Source organism: Telmatherina bonti (assembly GCF_933228915.1).
Source record: "Telmatherina bonti genome assembly, chromosome: 15".
NCBI classification, from domain to species: Eukaryota; Metazoa; Chordata; class Actinopteri; order Atheriniformes; family Telmatherinidae; genus Telmatherina; species Telmatherina bonti.
In genome coordinates, this window is record NC_136613.1 from 33,919,210 (window position 1) to 33,937,416 (window position 18,207).

The 18,207-nt window shown below is 43.0% G+C and overlaps 1 protein-coding gene across 3 annotated transcripts in view; it reads right to left on the reverse strand.

Moving 5' to 3' along the window:
• The window catches only part of lrrfip1a (leucine rich repeat (in FLII) interacting protein 1a), an 86,442-nt gene extending 68,843 nt beyond the window's left edge, over positions 1 to 17,599 (reverse strand). For all 3 annotated transcript variants that reach the window (XM_079253953.1, XM_079253951.1, XM_079253952.1), the window contains exon 1: positions 16,741 to 17,599. In XM_079253953.1, the coding sequence (XP_079110079.1) occupies positions 16,741 to 16,830 (90 nt within the window). In that variant the 5' untranslated portion in view covers positions 16,831 to 17,599. The remainder of the gene's footprint in view (positions 1 to 16,740) is intronic.
• Between the last annotated feature and the right edge of the window lie 608 nt (positions 17,600 to 18,207).

An 18,207-nucleotide genomic window follows, 5' to 3' on the forward strand; every position in this document is an offset into this window, starting at 1 on the left:
TGACTTCCAGAGACCTGTGACTTCCAGACCTGTGACTTCCAGACCTGTGACTTCCAGAGACTTGTGACCTCCAGACCTGTGACCTCCAGAGACCTGTGACTTCCAGAGACCTGTGACTTCCAAAGACCTGTGACTTCCAGACCTGTGACTTCCAGACCTGTGACTTCCAGAGACCTGTGACTTCCAGAGACCTGTGACTTCCAGACCTGTGACTTCCAGACCTGTGACTTCCAAAGACCTGTGACTTCCAGACCTGTGACTTCCAGACCTGTGACTTCCAGAGACCTGTGACTTCCAGAGACCTGTGACTTCCAAAGACCTGTGACTTCCAGACCTGTGACTTCCAGACCTGTGACTTCCAGACCTGTGACTTCCAGAGACCTGTGACTTCCAGAGACCTGTGACTTCCAGAGACCTGTGACTTCCAAAGACCTGTGACTTCCAGACCTGTGACTTCCAGACCTGTGACTTCCAGACCTGTGACTTCCAGAGACCTGTGACTTCCAGAGACCTGTGACTTCCAGACCTGTGACTTCCAGAGACCTGTGACTTCCAGACACCTGTGACTTCCAGACCTGTGACTTCCAGAAACCTGTGACTTCCAGAAACCTGTGACTTCCAGAGACCTGTGACTCCCAGACCTGTGACTTCCAGACCTGTGACTTCCAGACCTGTGACCTCCAGAGACCTGTGACTCCCAGACCTGTGACTTCCAGAAACCTGTGACTTCCAGAAACCTGTGACTTCCAGAGACCTGTGACTTCCAGACCTGTGACTTCCAGACCTGTGACTTCCAGACCTGTGACCTCCAGAGACCTGTGACTCCCAGACCTGTGACTTCCAGAACACTGCTTAAAACATCGTGTCAAGTCAGAGGAGAGGTACCAATCTTACCAAATCAAAGCTACTAACAATCCTTTCCTTATCTTCAGGTAGGAGACGGAGGTATGTGAGCTGGTAAAACATCCACTGCAGCCAGAAAAACCACAGTGGAGTGAAAGAAACAGTTTTGTATGAGGTGCTGTAATGCTCAAACACACCTCTGAAATCACACACAACTCCCATCACTTGCACACACACATAAAAACAAAACAACCAATGAAAATTCACAGAATAATACAATGAAAATACTACAAAAAACCCATGTAGACACACACACAGTTACCCTGTGCTGTACCCGTTTGGACCAGTGGTAACAGAGTGTGTGTGAGAGGTTATATATGTGCTGATCATGTTACACACGTATGACCTCTCACACACTACTGTTATCACTGATTTGTATCTGAAACATTCCGTGTGTGTGTGTGTGTGTGTGATGATTTTTTATGTGATTACAGTGTAATCATCATGATTTCAGAGGTGTGTGTCAGTTTCATGTCCGATATGATGCCGCACATTTTCATTAAAAATATTACACCTGCTGCAAACCAAGTGTGTCATTTCAGACAAAAGGAGGTCGTTACCGTGACGACTCCATATCAAAGGTACGGTGTGAAACTAATTTGGCTTTTTATTAGCAAAAATCAAGTATTGTTTTATAGTTATGTATTTTACCAAAGTCTCATCGCGATCACGTCCAAACAAAGTTTTCTCCTAGCTTACAATGAGTTATTTATAAAAACATGGATGGCAATGCAATCAACTAAAGGCTGAAACTGAAATGGAGGATTATCCAGACTCTTTGCCCTGTGGGACGGAGGATAAATAGACTATAAAAGAAAAAGGAATAGTAACCAGGAGAAAAGCAGAGTCTACATGGGTGCAGCGTTTACCAGATGGAGATGGTTCATGATGAGGGACGTCAGAACTGAGGTGGAGGCTGCAGCTTCCTGCTGGACAGGTAAGTTCATTCAGTCTAACAGTGAAGTTTATTTTGGTGTTATGTTAGAAACAGGGCAGGTAATCCAGCAGCTACTTTATCCTCCTGTTTGAGTCGCATCATTTACTGTTTCTGCTGTATAAAACGGCAGAGATGCTAATCTGTTAGCAGTTGCTGTTATCAGTTGCTGTTCCTCTTCATAGAAGTCTTACCAGCAGGACACCGTACGCTGCTTTCAGTTGGAAGTTTTTCCTCCTGTTTCGTCATTTATTTTAGCTGATTTGTGAAGGTGGTCACACCATTTCACACCATGACATTAGCTGTTAGCAGTACCTTCGTTCTGCACCTCATCACCGGATGCAACACTCTAACTTATGCAAGACGTTGATGTTTTTACATCTGTGACTCTGCAGCTTTGGTGGTGGTAACAAAGCGCTTAAAGGTGGAGTATGTAAGATGTATGTAAGATGTCTGTAAGATTAAATTAAAAGTTTAATTAATGACAAAGACCCTTCTTAAATGTTTGCCTACCAGTAAAAAAAAAAAAAAAAGTGCTTTTTGTCATTTGTCATTAATTAAACTTGTAATTTAATAACGCATCAAATATGGACAGACTGGAAACCTACACGTTCAAAAAACTAACTATGATTGTAGTTATTTTATTAGTGAATTTATTTAGAAAATATTGAAAATCTTACATACTCCACCTTTAAACAGCGAGGTGCAGGAGGGTACGACTCGGTTGTTTGCATCACTAGATGGGAGTAATTCTCTCACTTCTGGGGCTTTCCGTACAACACAGGACTTCTTTCGATATGTTTTAGTCACCATCGTGATTTGTAATGGACAGTCTTGACCATCTTTGCAATTTTTGTCTCTTTTAATTGATATATTTGGGAAGTATCAGTAAGTTTCTTGTTGGCTTGTGCAGGGAGCTCGAGGAACTAGTTTATTTTACATTAAATAGACACCAAGCGTGATGGAAGTAGGAGCTCTCAGGAAGTTACATCTCCGTGCTGCTTTCATGGTGTCTCACACACCTCGGGACAACGAACCTGATCCAGCCGGGATGTTCAGCTAGTTTGTTAAGTGACTCAAAAACACTTAAAAAAAAAAAATTCTCTTCATCTTATGGGAATGGACTTGTAATTCTATAGCGCTTTTCTAGTCATGCAAACCACTCAAAGTGCTTTACACTACTTGTCACATTCAGCCATTCACACGCACACTCATACAACACACTCATAATAGGCACATTGGAGGGCAGCTTGGGGTTCAGAGTCTTGCCCCAGGACACTTCGGCATTTTAGTCAGGGGAAGCCTGGAATCGATCTCCCAACTTTCCAGTTGAAGGACGACTGCTCTTCCTCCTGCCTTATGTCAGATATGAATCTTTCCACCAAACCATTAAAGTAAATGGACTTATACAGCGCCTCTCCAGCCGGACCACTCAAAGCACTTTACACTACATGTCACTGTCAGGGACGGTCTTTGGGCAATGTGGGCGGCCGCCCAGAGCACGACCTGTTTGGGGGCGCGCACACGCCCTAGAAAAGACAAAACATCGTCAGTTCTCCAGGATAATACCGCTCATTTCCACATCTAGTTAACAAGCGCTACTATCATGTCCACTTGCTGCTGAGAGTCATGTAGGCCTGTACAGGTTGTGTGTGTGTCAGAAGGAAAGGCAGGGGGGAGACGGGAGGGAGGATCAACTCGCAACTGCAGAGGTTGTGAGCAGGTTTGTCTCACTCACGAAGAAAAAGCGAGGAGGGGGGCGGGAGGTAAACTGAACTCCTATTATCCACACACACACACACACTACTGCATCAAAATAAATTACATTTCATGCATAAAATGAACACGTGTGTATAATGTTACATTTACAAAATGTAAAACAAAAAAATAAATGAAAGAAAGAAAGAAAAAGAAAACACAAATCTGCATCAACATGAATTTTCTGACATCATGACACGATGTTAATCTTAGCTCTGGGTGTTTGACGTATGGAAATACGTGATGTCGTTAGGTCGAGTCAAAGGTGCGGTATAATGGACCAAAGACCAAAGAAACCACCAGACGCCCAGTTCAGAAAGAGGAAGAAAGAAGAAGAAGAGAAAAACTAAAAAGATAGAAGGTATGCAGGTCTCTATGAGTGACGTTCTGAGCTACAGACGCCCTGTGTTGGTCTGTCTCCCAGTTCCAGCACTGGGAATCTGTTTTTCCATACCAGTCTTACCATGTTTAGATTCACAGGAGGGACCTTGTAGACGCCACCACTGCCACACCTGTACATTTATTTTATTTTGTCTGCATCACTGAAAGCTTGAGATCGCTGACTGACGTCAGATTAAAGTCTTCCTAAACTTAGAAAACTATTTCATTTTTACTAAATATTAAGATCAAAATAAGAGAAATTAGTTTCTGTGATTTAATAATTATTTTTTTTAAAACTTTTTATTCCTCAACACATTTTTGAGGTCTTGACCTGTTTGAAAGAAGAGAAAGTGTAAAGTTTGGTGGAGCTGGTGCGCTGAAGCTGAAGCTTTGAGACTCTTATTGTGATATCTGAAAACCTGCTGAGGAGATGAAAACAACCTTTAGAATAATAAATAACTGCGTCCTAGTCATGCTGTTTGGTCGTAAAGAGATGAAGAGTTTCATCTCTTCATGAAGAGTTTCATCTCTTCAGGTCTGTTTGCCGCCCAGCAAACAGACCTGAAGCTACTCCAGCTTTAATTCTAGCTTTTAGGTAGAAAACATAATAAAAAGGGACAAATCAAAGAGCAACACACTGTCCAGCATGCTGGATCCACCTTAAAACACACCTGGAGAGTTAGCATCTATGCTAGGAGCTAGCTTAGCGATGTAAACATTAGCTTGTCATGATCTCTGTACTGTGTGAAGTCCATCGGACCGGCTCCGCTGGACCTGTTCAGGTTAATGAGATACTGAGTGAACCAGTGACTTGTGTCCATAAACCAGTCCCAGATAATGTTACCGTATTTTCACGACCATAAGGCGCACCGTTCTAAAAGGCGCAGTCTCAGTTATGTGCGCCCCTTCTGTATTTAACACATACATAAGGCGCACCTGACCATAGGGCGCGGGTTTTATATACCGGTACAATCCACGCCCACACTTCCCCCTTCAACATTCTCAATGCACACAAGCATGCAAGTATGCCTTTTTAAAAACAGAGCGGGAGCAAAACCGAGTTTGGTTGAGCTTTATTTAAGCATTGATTACAAAGTACTAACATTTTTTAATCATCAATCAATCATCAATAGGCGCGGGCATGGTAAAACACACGGATAAAACAAGCACACAAGTGTGCGTATTTAAAAATAAGCCAGGACCAAAACTGAGTTTGGTACTCACATTTTTTTACCGGTAATCGTCATCAGTCAAACCCATCAAAGTCCTCATCCTCTGTTTCTGAATTGAACAGCTGCTCTAAATCTCCAGCAAACATGCGAGCTTCACTTTCTTCACTGTCAGAGTCACTTTCCGTGCCGTGCGGCTCCTCGGAAATGATGCCGGCTTTTGCGAAAGCGCGGACAACAGCGCCAGCAGACACGTTAGCCCAAGCGTCTGTCCTCCAACTCGCGCCGCCTCGCCTTATGTCCACGGAAACTCAGCTGCGTCTTCTTTACCTGTCGGAGATCGTTTTCCATCTTCCTACACTTGCGAACCATCGATTCATTAATCTTAAATTCTCTCTCGGCTGCTCGATTTCCACGTTGCTTGGCGTAGTTGATGGCCTTCAGTTTAAACTGTGCTTCATAAGCGTCCTTTTGTCATTTTCAGGATTGTTAGAAAAAGGTGTTCTGCATAACGCACATACCTGTTCTTATATATGCGATCAACGCCCACACTTCACCCTTTAACGTTCTCAAGGTGTTCTCTACTACGTCCGATTACAACAACAACACGCACACAAAGGGCGCACTGCACATTTTGAAGAAAATCGAAGACTTTTATGTGCGCCTTATGGTCGAGAAAATACGGTATACTGGGACCAATAAACTATCAAACCCATTAGAAAGAACTGGTTTTGCTGGCTGTTTATTAGAGGCTGTTGCTGCTTTAATAAGATCAGTTTATCTACTGGACATTATAATAAATACATTACAGTTTTGTCAAAGTTCTTTCATTTCATTTGTAAAAGTTTCATATTTTATGTGTTAATCTCATAAAATCATTTCAAACTTTTTTGTTGTTATTCTTTCTCTGATGCACCACTGCGGGGGTCTCCAGAGTGGGTCCTCCAGACTGCTGTCCTACAGGTTTTAGACGTGTTCAACACGTTTGAGCATCGCTGGACAACAAGCTGTTGAGAGACATTTAGTTTGAATCAGATGTGTTGGAGCAGGAAAACATCTGAAATCTGCAGGACTGCAGCCCCCTTCGGCCCTTCCTTCTATAGTCAGGTAAGAAAAAAGCTAAAAACTACTGGGGAAAAAAACCTCTATCATATTGGGTGGAAATGCATTTTGGGTCTCATTAAAAATTCTTTATTTTATACTGTAGGAGCAAAATAAATGTCCATGTTCACAGGATCAGCAAAGCAGAGCAACGGTCCGGAGGAGAGGGGCAGAACATCGTCAGCGTAAGGATCCCTGATGCTACGAGATGTTGTTGGACCAAAAGGAGGTCAAGACAGTAAAGTGTGTTCAGTCGACCAGACGGCGCTGGACAAACGACTCGTAGTCTCCGGCCCTCATCCCTCCCAGCTCACCTGGACACCCAACCCCCCCCCCCCCCCCCCCCCCCCCAACCTGTTGAGTTTTATATTAACACACTCAATGTGCAGAAGTTGTGTTATCCCAGTACTGCCCCCCCACACCCCATCGCCTCCACCCCTGAACTTCGGGAGAGACTCGGCCATGGTGGATAAACAGGAAGGAGTTTGTGATAACAATCTGCATGGGCCGAGCCGGCGGTGATGTCATCAAGAGGAAACCAATGCACACAGAAACTCTGCTTCCTTTTAAGGAGACTCAGTCGGGCAAGTCAAGCCAGAACTTTGTGTACACGCACCAGGAAACACACAAGTAATGGTTTGGGACCATTAATGTGTGTGGAAGTCCTGGAAGCCACAATGGGCGTTTAATGAGAACCGTCAACGCGCTCTGGTTGAACGTCCGGTGCAGGAAAGCTTTAATCATTTCTGGTTTAAGGTGAAGCACATGCCAGCAGTGAAACAATCCTGTGAGTTTGTATCGGACTGGTTAAGAAGTAAAAATCATCTATATTTATCCAGCGCTGCGTTTATCGCTGTGTAAATGTGTGCAGCTTGTCCTCAGCATTAAAGATTAACCCAGCTGTGGGCGCCGGAGGGACGGGGTCACTCTGGTTCCTTCCCCAGATGACTGAAGGAGGACTGAGCGGATTTTATGGTGGGTTTCCTCGTCTTTGCCATCAAGGCTCAGACTAATCCCCTCTAAACACTCAATTCTCTACAACGCCTCATTGAGCTTCTTACTGCCACGTACCTCCAAGCAGCCAAGTTAATCCCAGTTAAGATCGTTTTACCAACCTCAGACAAAACACACCACCAAATACCGGAACGGCCGCTTCCAAGTCGGTTACGTTGACGTATCCATCTGATGCTTCACGTTTTATTTCTACCGGGTTTGTTTGCACTAAATCCTTAACAAACATGTGAAACACATATCTGTCCAGTGTGAAATACTACATGTCAGCTAATTGTAATTAGCTCTGCGAACGCTGAATCTGGGACAGCTCCAACCTGACTGATGGGATCAGCTGCACAACAAGTTCCAGCTCAGATATCGTCTGACATCTGAGAAACTACTTATAAAATATGTTTATAATCAAAAGTCACCCAGTGGGAATAACCTGACTTACGGCGCTGCAGGACATTCAGGATGTCCTCAAAGTTTGGCAACACTGATTCTCAGCATGCGCACCAACGAGCGGCCTGTCCCACACATCACATTTATGCATATTTCCCGACATAATGAGATGGTACTTTAGTGGCAAAGTAGAAAAGCATCATGTTTTTATTTATAGCATTCATCTGCTGTCTTTATTCTGTGAAGAGTTTGACGGCAACATTAAATCTCCAGTTTAATCTCTCCTTTCTTCAGTGTAGTAAACAGAATGGTAAACAATACTCTGCAGAGATGGTCATGTTAGGTGCATGCAGTCTGCAGACATGTGAGGATGTGAACATCATTGTGTGTTTGCTCTGATGTTAATACAATAATCGCTCCTGGAGACGGCCACACTAACATGCTGATCTTTGGCAGCCATACATGATGAGGTTTACCATTTCTTTTAGCTTGCTAGCAGGCCACACACGCTAATGATGGTAGTACTGGGAACACAGTGGTGGGAAAGTTATTTGTTTTGCAATAAAGCATAGTTCATGTTTCCCTCCTTTATCTTAATCTTGGAATAAAAATGCAGCCTTAAACATGACTTTCGTGCTGCACTCGACAGATGCAACATCACAGCGAATCAGCAACCAGCAAAACCATCCACTGTCCAGTTCAGGGTCACCTATCCCAGCAAGAGACAGGCAACGTACAACCTGCACCACCTCTCCGAGAACCAGGAGAGAACCCACGCATGCATGGGGAGAAGAGAACGATGTGCCAACCTCACCCTAACCCAGCCGAGGCTCAGACCAGCGACCTTCTCGCTGTGAAGCCACAGTGCTAACCACTACGCCACCGTGCAGACCACTGGAAAAACATGTGGCTGAATTAAACTGCATGCCAGGTAAGCGTTTACAAACACCCACTTATTCACACCGAATAAATAAACCAAGCTCAGGTTTTAATTGAGAATAAAAAGGTAGAGAAGAACGTTTTTCTCTCCACTTCCGGAGGAAAGAGGATGGAAAACATCCACACACGTCCACTCTTCTACATGTAGGAGTTCTGCTACAAACCCGACGTTCACCGCGCCGCGCCGAGGTAGACGGCTCATATTCCCACTCTTAAACTGAGCTCAACGGGATCCATTAAGGACTGGAACACAAACTTAACGGAAGGATGCGGCTCTTTAAAATGAAAGAAGGTGTATATTTTAAACATCTGAAGATGCTCCTTCACTCAACCAGACAAATCAACCGCATCAAGCTTCGTCTGTTAGCAGCGATGATGAAAGTTCAGCCGAAGAAGAGCTTCTGTAAGACGTTCGGCCCATACTGTGTTATAACACTTCAAACTGCACATTAATCATCCACTGACCTACCGAGGTGTAGTTTAAACGTTGACTACATATTTTAAATAAAAAGAAACAGCTACAGTTGTGCTCATATTTATTCATCTCCTTTCATTAAAGAAGGAAAAAAACAGCTGCCTGTAAAATAAGCTGAAATTGACTAAAGTAGTAATAACTTAAAATTTATGAAAATCATGACATTATTTTCTAATTCTGGTTCAATAGTAATATTTTTTTAAAAAAAGCAGACAAATAAGATCATTTATTACATATTCCATCAGTCATAAACTAATATTTAGTAGAAGAATCCTTTAATGTTTCCGCTCCAGTCAGGTGTTTTCTGTTCCTCTCAGTCAGACTTCTGCACCTGTTGACAGGTATTTTGTCCCACTGTTCAACAGAAAAGTCTCTCATTTGTCCAGGACACATTTGTTTGGTTTTTCTTTCTTCAACTCAATTAAATGAAAAAACAATGTCTTATATTACTAAATTATATTTTTGCAAATTTTTAGTTATTGGTCCTTTTTTAAGTCTCCAGTTATCTGAGTGACTGTTGTAAATTCAGCCTTTTCTTTAATGAAAGGGGATGAAGACATATGAGCACAACTGTATTTAGTAAAATGCAGAAATCAAGCGTAACATGTCTACTTTTTAGTTTAAAAATAAAACAATGAAGTAGCTGCTGATGAACTCACAACCAGGTGCACATCAAATCAAATCAATACAAATGAAATAATCTGCAACCCTGATCTAATAAATACAGCATGAGAGGATTAGATTAATCCTTTTTATGCTATCTGTCCTCAGAGCTCTCTAAGCAACAGGCTGGTGAGTAAATGCCAAAAGGCACAAGCTCAGGGTCCAGGAGGGTGAAACCAAGCCCTGGTGGTCCTCACCAGCTGGTTTTTACCAGCAGATGTTCCTCTTAACCTCTGGAGCACACTTTGATCGTGGCTCCCTTCAGCTTTTTGACAACGATAACCACACAGTAAGTTTGCAGAAGTAGCCGATGTGAAAAGCAAATAGAAAATAAATCAAGTCGAGGTGGATGTGACATGAGATCACGTGGTTTCATGACAGCTGTAGAGAAATTAGATTCTAGCCCAAAACGCTAGCCTGAAATGAGCCGAACATGTCTCTAGACTACGATGTGCTGCTCAGTGTGCTGACTGTGCTGGACCTTAACATCCAAAGCAGCAATACTGACTTTTAACAGCAAAAACAGACTTTGCTGATTAAACTTATTAGTTTTGCTTATTTTAGCGGAAAAACATGGCCTGATTATCTTCATTACCACAGGAGGTGAGCTGCATGATGACTTTTCATACGTCCTCTCTGCTTTCCATTAAACGTGGCTGCAGACAAACATGCGTGACCCCTCTGCTGCTTTGTAGACCGCAGATAGCAGGGAGCTAATTTTACTTCCTTTTCTCACCTCGTGCTGTCCAGTGTCATGGAAAGCACAATGAAGGCCTGTTGCTCTGAACAAACTCGCTTTGCCAAGAGAATCCTGGCGGATATGAAGGAAATGCTGTTCTGTGAATATAAGACCATGAGTCTTAAATACTGTTCTTTAGTTTGGTTATTGCTACGTTAAACGTCAATGCTGGACCTGACAGGGGGAAACAAAAGACAGAAAACAAAGGCTGTACAACCAAAACCTGCTACATCTATAAGGAAACAAAGCAGAGTATCATCAGGAGCACCTGAGGAGCACGGAGAAAAGAAGCATGTGAAAACTGACCTGTAATGACGACGTGACAAGATGTGAGAAAACATGTCATCATTGTTTGTTTCTCCGTCTTAGACAAAGTTTAAGTGGTAAAAATCTCACATGTACAGATTCCAATCGCCTTTACAGGCGTGTTAGAACGACGTAGAGGTGGGAAGATTCAGCTCCTTTAGGAGCTCTTTTGGCTCTGAAACAGCTTTGTATTTACCATTTGTAAGGCCTGTTTTTACATAATTTAGCAACGAACCATCCTGTAGTCTCCACAGTCTGTAAATAATGCTCGTCAAACATGATCCTCTTTCAATAGATATCTAAAATATAGAAAGTCCATTTTCAGAGTAATTTTTTAAAGTATTGGGATCATTTTTTTAATGTACAGCAGATTGGTAACCGTGTGTTTGAAAGCAAGATATTTCAATGAAGTGAATTTGATCGGACTTTAAATGTTTTCATCTATTTTGCACAAAGGAAGAACTTTCCATTGAGAAGCTGTCTGCATTTCAGCGTTTTCCCTTCTTACAGGGCAGAAAGACTGCAGTCAATCAGTGGACGCCACTTGTTTGGGTTTTTTTTTCCCAGAAGCCATTTAAGATTGATCCGCGCGCTGCTCCCACACTAGTTGGTCAATTTGTTGACAAAACAAGAGCTTTAAAGCATAAACCCTAAACAATAGGGGTGGGAAAATCAAATCAAAAAATCGAATATCGGGATTTTTTACCTCCCAATTTTATAATCGATTTTTTGTTAAAAAAAAAAAATCCTTTTTTTTTTTTTTCCAAATAGATAAAAATGATCCATTTAACTGTGGTCTGACCGTCCTAAAACGTGATCTAGGGGACTGATGTTTCTTTTTAATCACGGTGACATCTCAGGTGAAACTCAGAACATGCAGAAATGCTTTCAGAAATAAAATCCTTTAATCAACCTGAGACACGTCAGGCGCACCAGTAAGGAAAAAACGTAGTCGCACAGGTTTCTGGTCACGCATGCGACCATTACGGCTGTAACCATACGCTTTCTTCTGATTCTGGTTTTTGGGTTCTGATTTGATTTAAATCGTGATTCTCACGATTTTTCCATATTATGATTTTTGTGGACTAAAAACAAACAAGAAAATTTTTTCAAAACTTTCTTTTTTGCTCGTCAATTTTCTTAATTTCAACAGGAAAAAACAACCCAGTAGCCAGACCATCATTCTGCTGCTATAATGTCCGAGAAAACAAGTAAAAACATCAATAAAAACAATAGAAATGACAAAAGAAAATTATATTTGAAAAAAAAAAAAATCATTGATTTTTAAACAAAAGAATCGATTTTAAAATTGTGAAGCAAAAAAAAATCCTTAAAATATTGCATTTTTTCTATTGGATTTCCCAAGCTTACTAACCACAGTGGTAGGACTTAACCAACTAACTGTTTAGTTATAGTTATCTTTTAGATGACTAGTCCAGTTCCATCCTTATTCAGTCACTAGCAAATGTTTTTAAGAAGTGATGGAGACCATCCAGGCTTCAGTCCTGGTCTGGAAACGTAACTACTCCTCAGAGACGCTCAGCGATGTTCGTGTCTGAACAGCGGACTGGGATCTGCAGAACAACAGACTGTTTACAGCTGGACACAAACCGTTTGACGGACAGAGAGACACCATCACTACAACTGACATTCCTCCCTGCTGTGTGGTCTCCTCCCATTTGCTCAGCAATTAGTCAGCTTCAACACCACTGACAGAGAAGATCAACAAACAGCAACCTCATAATGACACAAGAAAACTCTCACGACTGGAAAGAAGAGCCCAAACTGTGCTACAACTGCCAGCAATGGTGCCAGTTGCTTTCACACACCAGCCTGCTGCTGCCATGCGGGTGGGATGACCAGCTGGTGATCCACATCCAGCCTCCTCCATGCCCATCCCCCACACACCCAGTCTAAAACTGGGTGCAGCAACAGCTGATCTTTTAGGAGCATCTATTTTAAAAGCTCTTGGCAGAAAGGGCCAAGTCATCAGGGCCAACATACCGACCTGTCAGAGTACGGCCACAGAGGGACTTCACCCATCCGCCGCTTAAAGGCACAGAGTTGGAGCTCCGAGAGGCATGAGGCTTCATCGGCCCAAGACTATCTCCTGTTTAGATATTGTGTATTAAGCAGGATTCCTTCCACTGGAAATAGACTAAGACCAGAAACAATTACCGGCCAGAGGAATGTGCATCCTCAGGCACCCTGCAGCACCGCGGCCAGGCACCGAGGAACCGTTCCAAACAGCCAAACCTCTGCAGAACTGGCTGCCATATCCCAGTCACACACAGCTACAACTGCAGCAGCAGAGTGTGAGCTTGGTAGTTGCAAGGTGATACGTAAATGTGCTGAAACATCCTGGTTTAGGTCAACAGAGGCGACACTTCCTCCTTGTTGAAGAAAGCAGCAAACAGTTTAAGGCGATGCCTCGTGTTTTCATGGTCATCATCTCTTCGGCACAAGATAAAGTGTGCAAAGCATCTCTCTTCATTTAGTCCTGATGACACACTTCACATTTAGTAGAAAACATTCATTTAACTTTACTAAACACACAGTAATAGCAGGGATCAGGCACTTTCAAACAGTGTAAACATGTCGGAACACGACACGTTGTAAACAACCAGACTGGCATTACTGAGGGGTAGCCTGCCGATTCGTGCAGGTTAGCACCAGAAAGGCCAGCTCCAAAGTACAATAAACCATTATTAAAAAGCTGCAGGTGACGTTTACGACATCCGCCGCTGAAATGAGCTCTAAGTAGGGAAGAAAAAATACTTTTGTATGTTTATGTTGTGCAAGAGCAGGAAAGATGACACAGTCCAGCAGCCTTGCTGCATTCACTGCATTCTGGCCTAAGACAGGACAGTGTGCAGCTTACGTCTGCCATCAGGCATCAATAACCAGACCGGACATATTTCTGATAGGGGGCCACACAGGGATGGAAAGATCATTTAAAAAATGTACATTTTTGGAAATAATTAACAGATTCTTAGAAAGAAAGTGGGTTTCTAGTGTTGGAATAACAAATAATGACATTTTTAATGACCAGTTGTTTCCTTAGAATATTTGAAATATGAATTGAAATATTGAAATTTGAAGTATTGGAAATATTGAATATTTCTGCCTGCAATCAGGGCAGCACTAAAACCTGACCAATAACAAGACACCAAAAGTTTCTATGAGCCAGTTAGAATCTACGTCTGGCCCGCCAATAATAATTATCTTTCAGTGTTTGATAGCTGCACTGCTGGGTGTCAGGGTGGGGCCAGAGGAGTGCTGTGGGGGGCACGAGCCAGCCCGAAAATCTGACTGCCCCCCTTCAGGTGCAACCCCAAATATAGGCAAAGAAATTACAGCAAATATTTATATTTAGTATAAACTGAGAATTTCCTGCATAAAGCTCAGATGTCTAAGTGCAAGTGAACACAACATGTGTGCTTCTGTAAAGTAACTTTACTGCCAGCAACGGTGGAAATACGGACACCACATTGCCACACATGACAACGCTTAACAAACCGTTGCTGAGGAGATTTTAATAGAGACCAGGTTCCCGTCTGATGAAATGTGGAAGTTTCTTCACAAATTAAATGGAAATTCTAACAAATATTTAGTGTATACTTTATAAATAAATATAATATAATGTCTAAACAAATGTTGTATGGTATGGTTATTTTAATTTCTTAAGCTGTTTTTATTCACTTGCTGTTTCTGTACCGCACTTTGGTCAGTAGTATGTTGTTTTTAAAGTGCTTTATAAATAAATATATGGTATGGTATGGTATGGTACGGAATGGTATGGTACGGAATGGTATGGTATGGTACGGAATGGTACGAAATGGTATGGTATGGTATGGTACGGAATGATATGGTACGGTATGGTATGGTATGGTATGGTACGGTATGGTATGGTACGGAATGGTACGAAATGGTATGGTATGGTACGGAATGGTATGGTACGGTATGGTATGGTACGGAATGGTATGGTATGGTACGGAATGGTACGAAATGGTATGGTATGGTACGGAATGGTATGGTACGGTATGGTATGGTATGGTACGGAATGGTATGGTACGGAATGGTATGGTATGGTATGGTATGGTACGGAATGGTATGGTATGGTATGGTACGGAATGGTATGGTATGGTACGGAATGGTACGAAATGGTATGGTATGGTACGGTATGGTATGGTACGGAATGGTACGAAATGGTATGGTATGGTACGGAATGGTATGGTATGGTATGGTACGGAATGGTATGGTATGGTACGGAATGGTATGGTACGGTATGGTATGGTATGGTATGGTATGGTACGGTATGGTACGGAATGGTATGGTACGGAATGGTATGGTACGGTATGGTATGGTATGGTACGGAATGGTATGGTATGGTACGGAATGGTATGGTACGGTATGGTATGGTATGGTATGGTATGGTACGGAATGGTATGGTACGGTATGGTATGGTACGGAATGGTATGGTACGGAATGGTACGGAATGGTATGGTATGGTACGGAATGGTATGGTATGGTACGGAATGGTATGGTACGGAATGGTATGGTATGGTATGGTACGGTACGGTATGGTATGGTACGGTACGGAATGGTATGGTACGGAATGGTACGGAATGGTATGGTACGGAATGGTACGGAATGGTATGGTACGGAATGGTATGGTATGGTTTGGTATGGTACGGAATGGTATGGTATGGTATGGTACGGAATGGTATGGTACGGTACGGAATGGTATGGTATGGTATGGTACGGTACGGTATGGTACAGCATGGTATGGTACGGTACGGTATGGTACGGTACGGAATGGTATGGTATGGTACCGTATGGTATGGTACGGAATGGTATGGTACAGCACGGTATGGTATGGTACAGTATGGTACAGCATGGTATGGTATGGTATGGTATGGTATGGTATGGTATGGTAAGGTGCGGTACGGAATGGTATGGTACGGGACGGTATGGTATGGTACAGTATGGTACAGCATGGTATGGTATGGTATGGTATGGTAAGGTGCGGTACGGAATGGTATGGTACGGGACGGTACGGTATGGTATGGTACGGAATGGTACGGAATGGTATGGTACGGAATGGTATGGTATGGTATGGTATGGTATGGTATGGTATGGTAAGGTGCGGTACGGAATGGTATGGTACGGGACGGTACGGTATGGTATGGTACGGAATGGTACGGTACGGAATGGTATGGTACGGTACGGAATGGTATGGTACAGCACGGTATGGTATGGTACGGTATGGTACAGCATGGTATGGTATGGTATGGTATGGTAAGGTGCGGTACGGAATGGTATGGTATGGTACGGAATGGTATGGTACAGCACGGTATGGTATGGTACGGTATGGTACAGCATGGTATGGTATGGTATGGTAAGGTGCGGTACGGAATGGTATGGTATGGTACGGCACGGTATGGTATGGTACGCTGAGTTTTTCTTGGGTAAACCTCAAGTACAAGTGAATGCAACGTGTATCCTGCATGCAGACTCCTACAAAGTGAAGTAACTTTATTGTCCGAACACCACACTGACCATTAAAACCAGGGCTCAATCAAACAGCCTACGTACAACATAATAGACAGAAACTAACTGGTCATACAAACAGAGGTATAGACAGATGTTGTGACTCAGTACTTCCATGTTGTAGATAAAAACGCAGCATCATCTCAGCCTTCCCCCCTTTCCTGTATTTTTAACCTCTGCCTCGCCCCCCCATCTGAGTTTTCTAGACTCGCCCCTGGTTGGATGTAACCTCATATACCCCAAAAACACGTTTTACTTCACTTTAGCTGCTGTAACTTCTCTAATAACAAAACTCCCACCACATGGCTTCGGGTTATGACGTCATTGCGTGGGTTTTTGGGGTCACAACGTGACAAAAGTCTCTCCAGTTTCCTGAAACTTTTCGGGTGAACATGTCTCCCCTCTGGCGACCACCTCCACTCACCTCTCTGGCGATGAGGTTCAGGGCATCGTCCTCCGCCGTCGACCTCTCCTTCTTAGTAGATCTTTTCCGTCCTGTTCCCTGAGTCCCCATGTTGCGTCTCTTTCTACAAACTCTCCTCCGCGCGTGAAGAAACTCGCACTTGCGGTCCAGCAGCGCCTTCAATCAATAAAACCCGCGCCGTGGGCCTCATATGCGTGAAAATGTCCCGGTTTAGGAGCCTACGAGGCAGCACGAGCCGCGTTCACAGCGTGGGTCATTGTCACACATCCGTTTCTCCACTTCTTCCTGTGTTTGTCAAACTGCGCTCAGTTCAGTGCGTGGCTGCCAGCATCTGCTTCACGCGCGTTCCTCGCGCACAAAGAAGTCTCCGTAACTTTATTTTGTCCCATTAAAGTGGAATGTTTTCCACTTTGTAACAGAGATAATGAGTGAAAAGGGGGAGAAATGCGCCCCAGCTGCAGAGTTACTCCACACACTTCATGTAAACCTGTCGGACAGGCGAAGTTCAGACAGCAGCACTCAAACGGAGCACCTTCAGGTCCACTCGAACATTTTACTTCCAAAACCAACAATCCAACCTGTTCTAGGCCAAAAACATCTTTTTATTCATTGATCGAGCTGGTTGCTTTTCAGTACGTCAACAAAGAAAGTCTAAATAATTTCCTAAATAGGTTTATTTGAGGTTTTATCTGAAAATACGACTCGTTATTTAATTATTCATACTTCCACGATCTTAAAGCGCACGTCATTTACTTTTTCTCACCTCCAAGAAAAATTCAACTAATTATTCACAACTTGTAAAATAGTGTAAAGCTCTTTTTTCGAGTGAGATCTGCATGTAGAGTTCTCATTTCCGCGCATGACCTGAATGCAGCATCAACCTCTGTTCTGGGACTCCATACATGTTCAGGGGCTCCGTCAGAAACCGCAGCTCCTGCTCGCCCCCCCCAAACCCCCCATGCTATTTTTACTGATGACCAGCAGCTCTAAAAGCAGGCAGGAGTTTCTTAAAGGGACACTGTTACAACTTTATATCGTCCTCCAGAGTAAATCCCACCGGCCTGATGTCGTTGTTCAGCAACACTTTCCAGATTACGCACGTGCTGTCATGTCACCGCGTCAAACCAAGTGATGTGTAATTTCAGTGTCACACACAGTTTGATTATTCTTTGAAAAGTTTATGCTACACTCATATATGTAGGGCTTTTAAGTAAAATAATACAACTGTGATGCTTTAATGAAAAGAAAAAATCATTTAAACTAAATCGAACAACGGTGTATTCAGTAAAATATCAATGTCTATGTAACTTGTTGCATGTTAGGTGTCACCTTGGTCTGGTGATGTCAAAAGGTAAACATGGACTGTTTAGATACAAGCTGTCATTGAGCCAGAGCGTTGAGTGCTCCATTCGTGGTCACACAATTGAAAAGGAGTAGGAAGAAATGTAAAACTTATTAAATCCTACC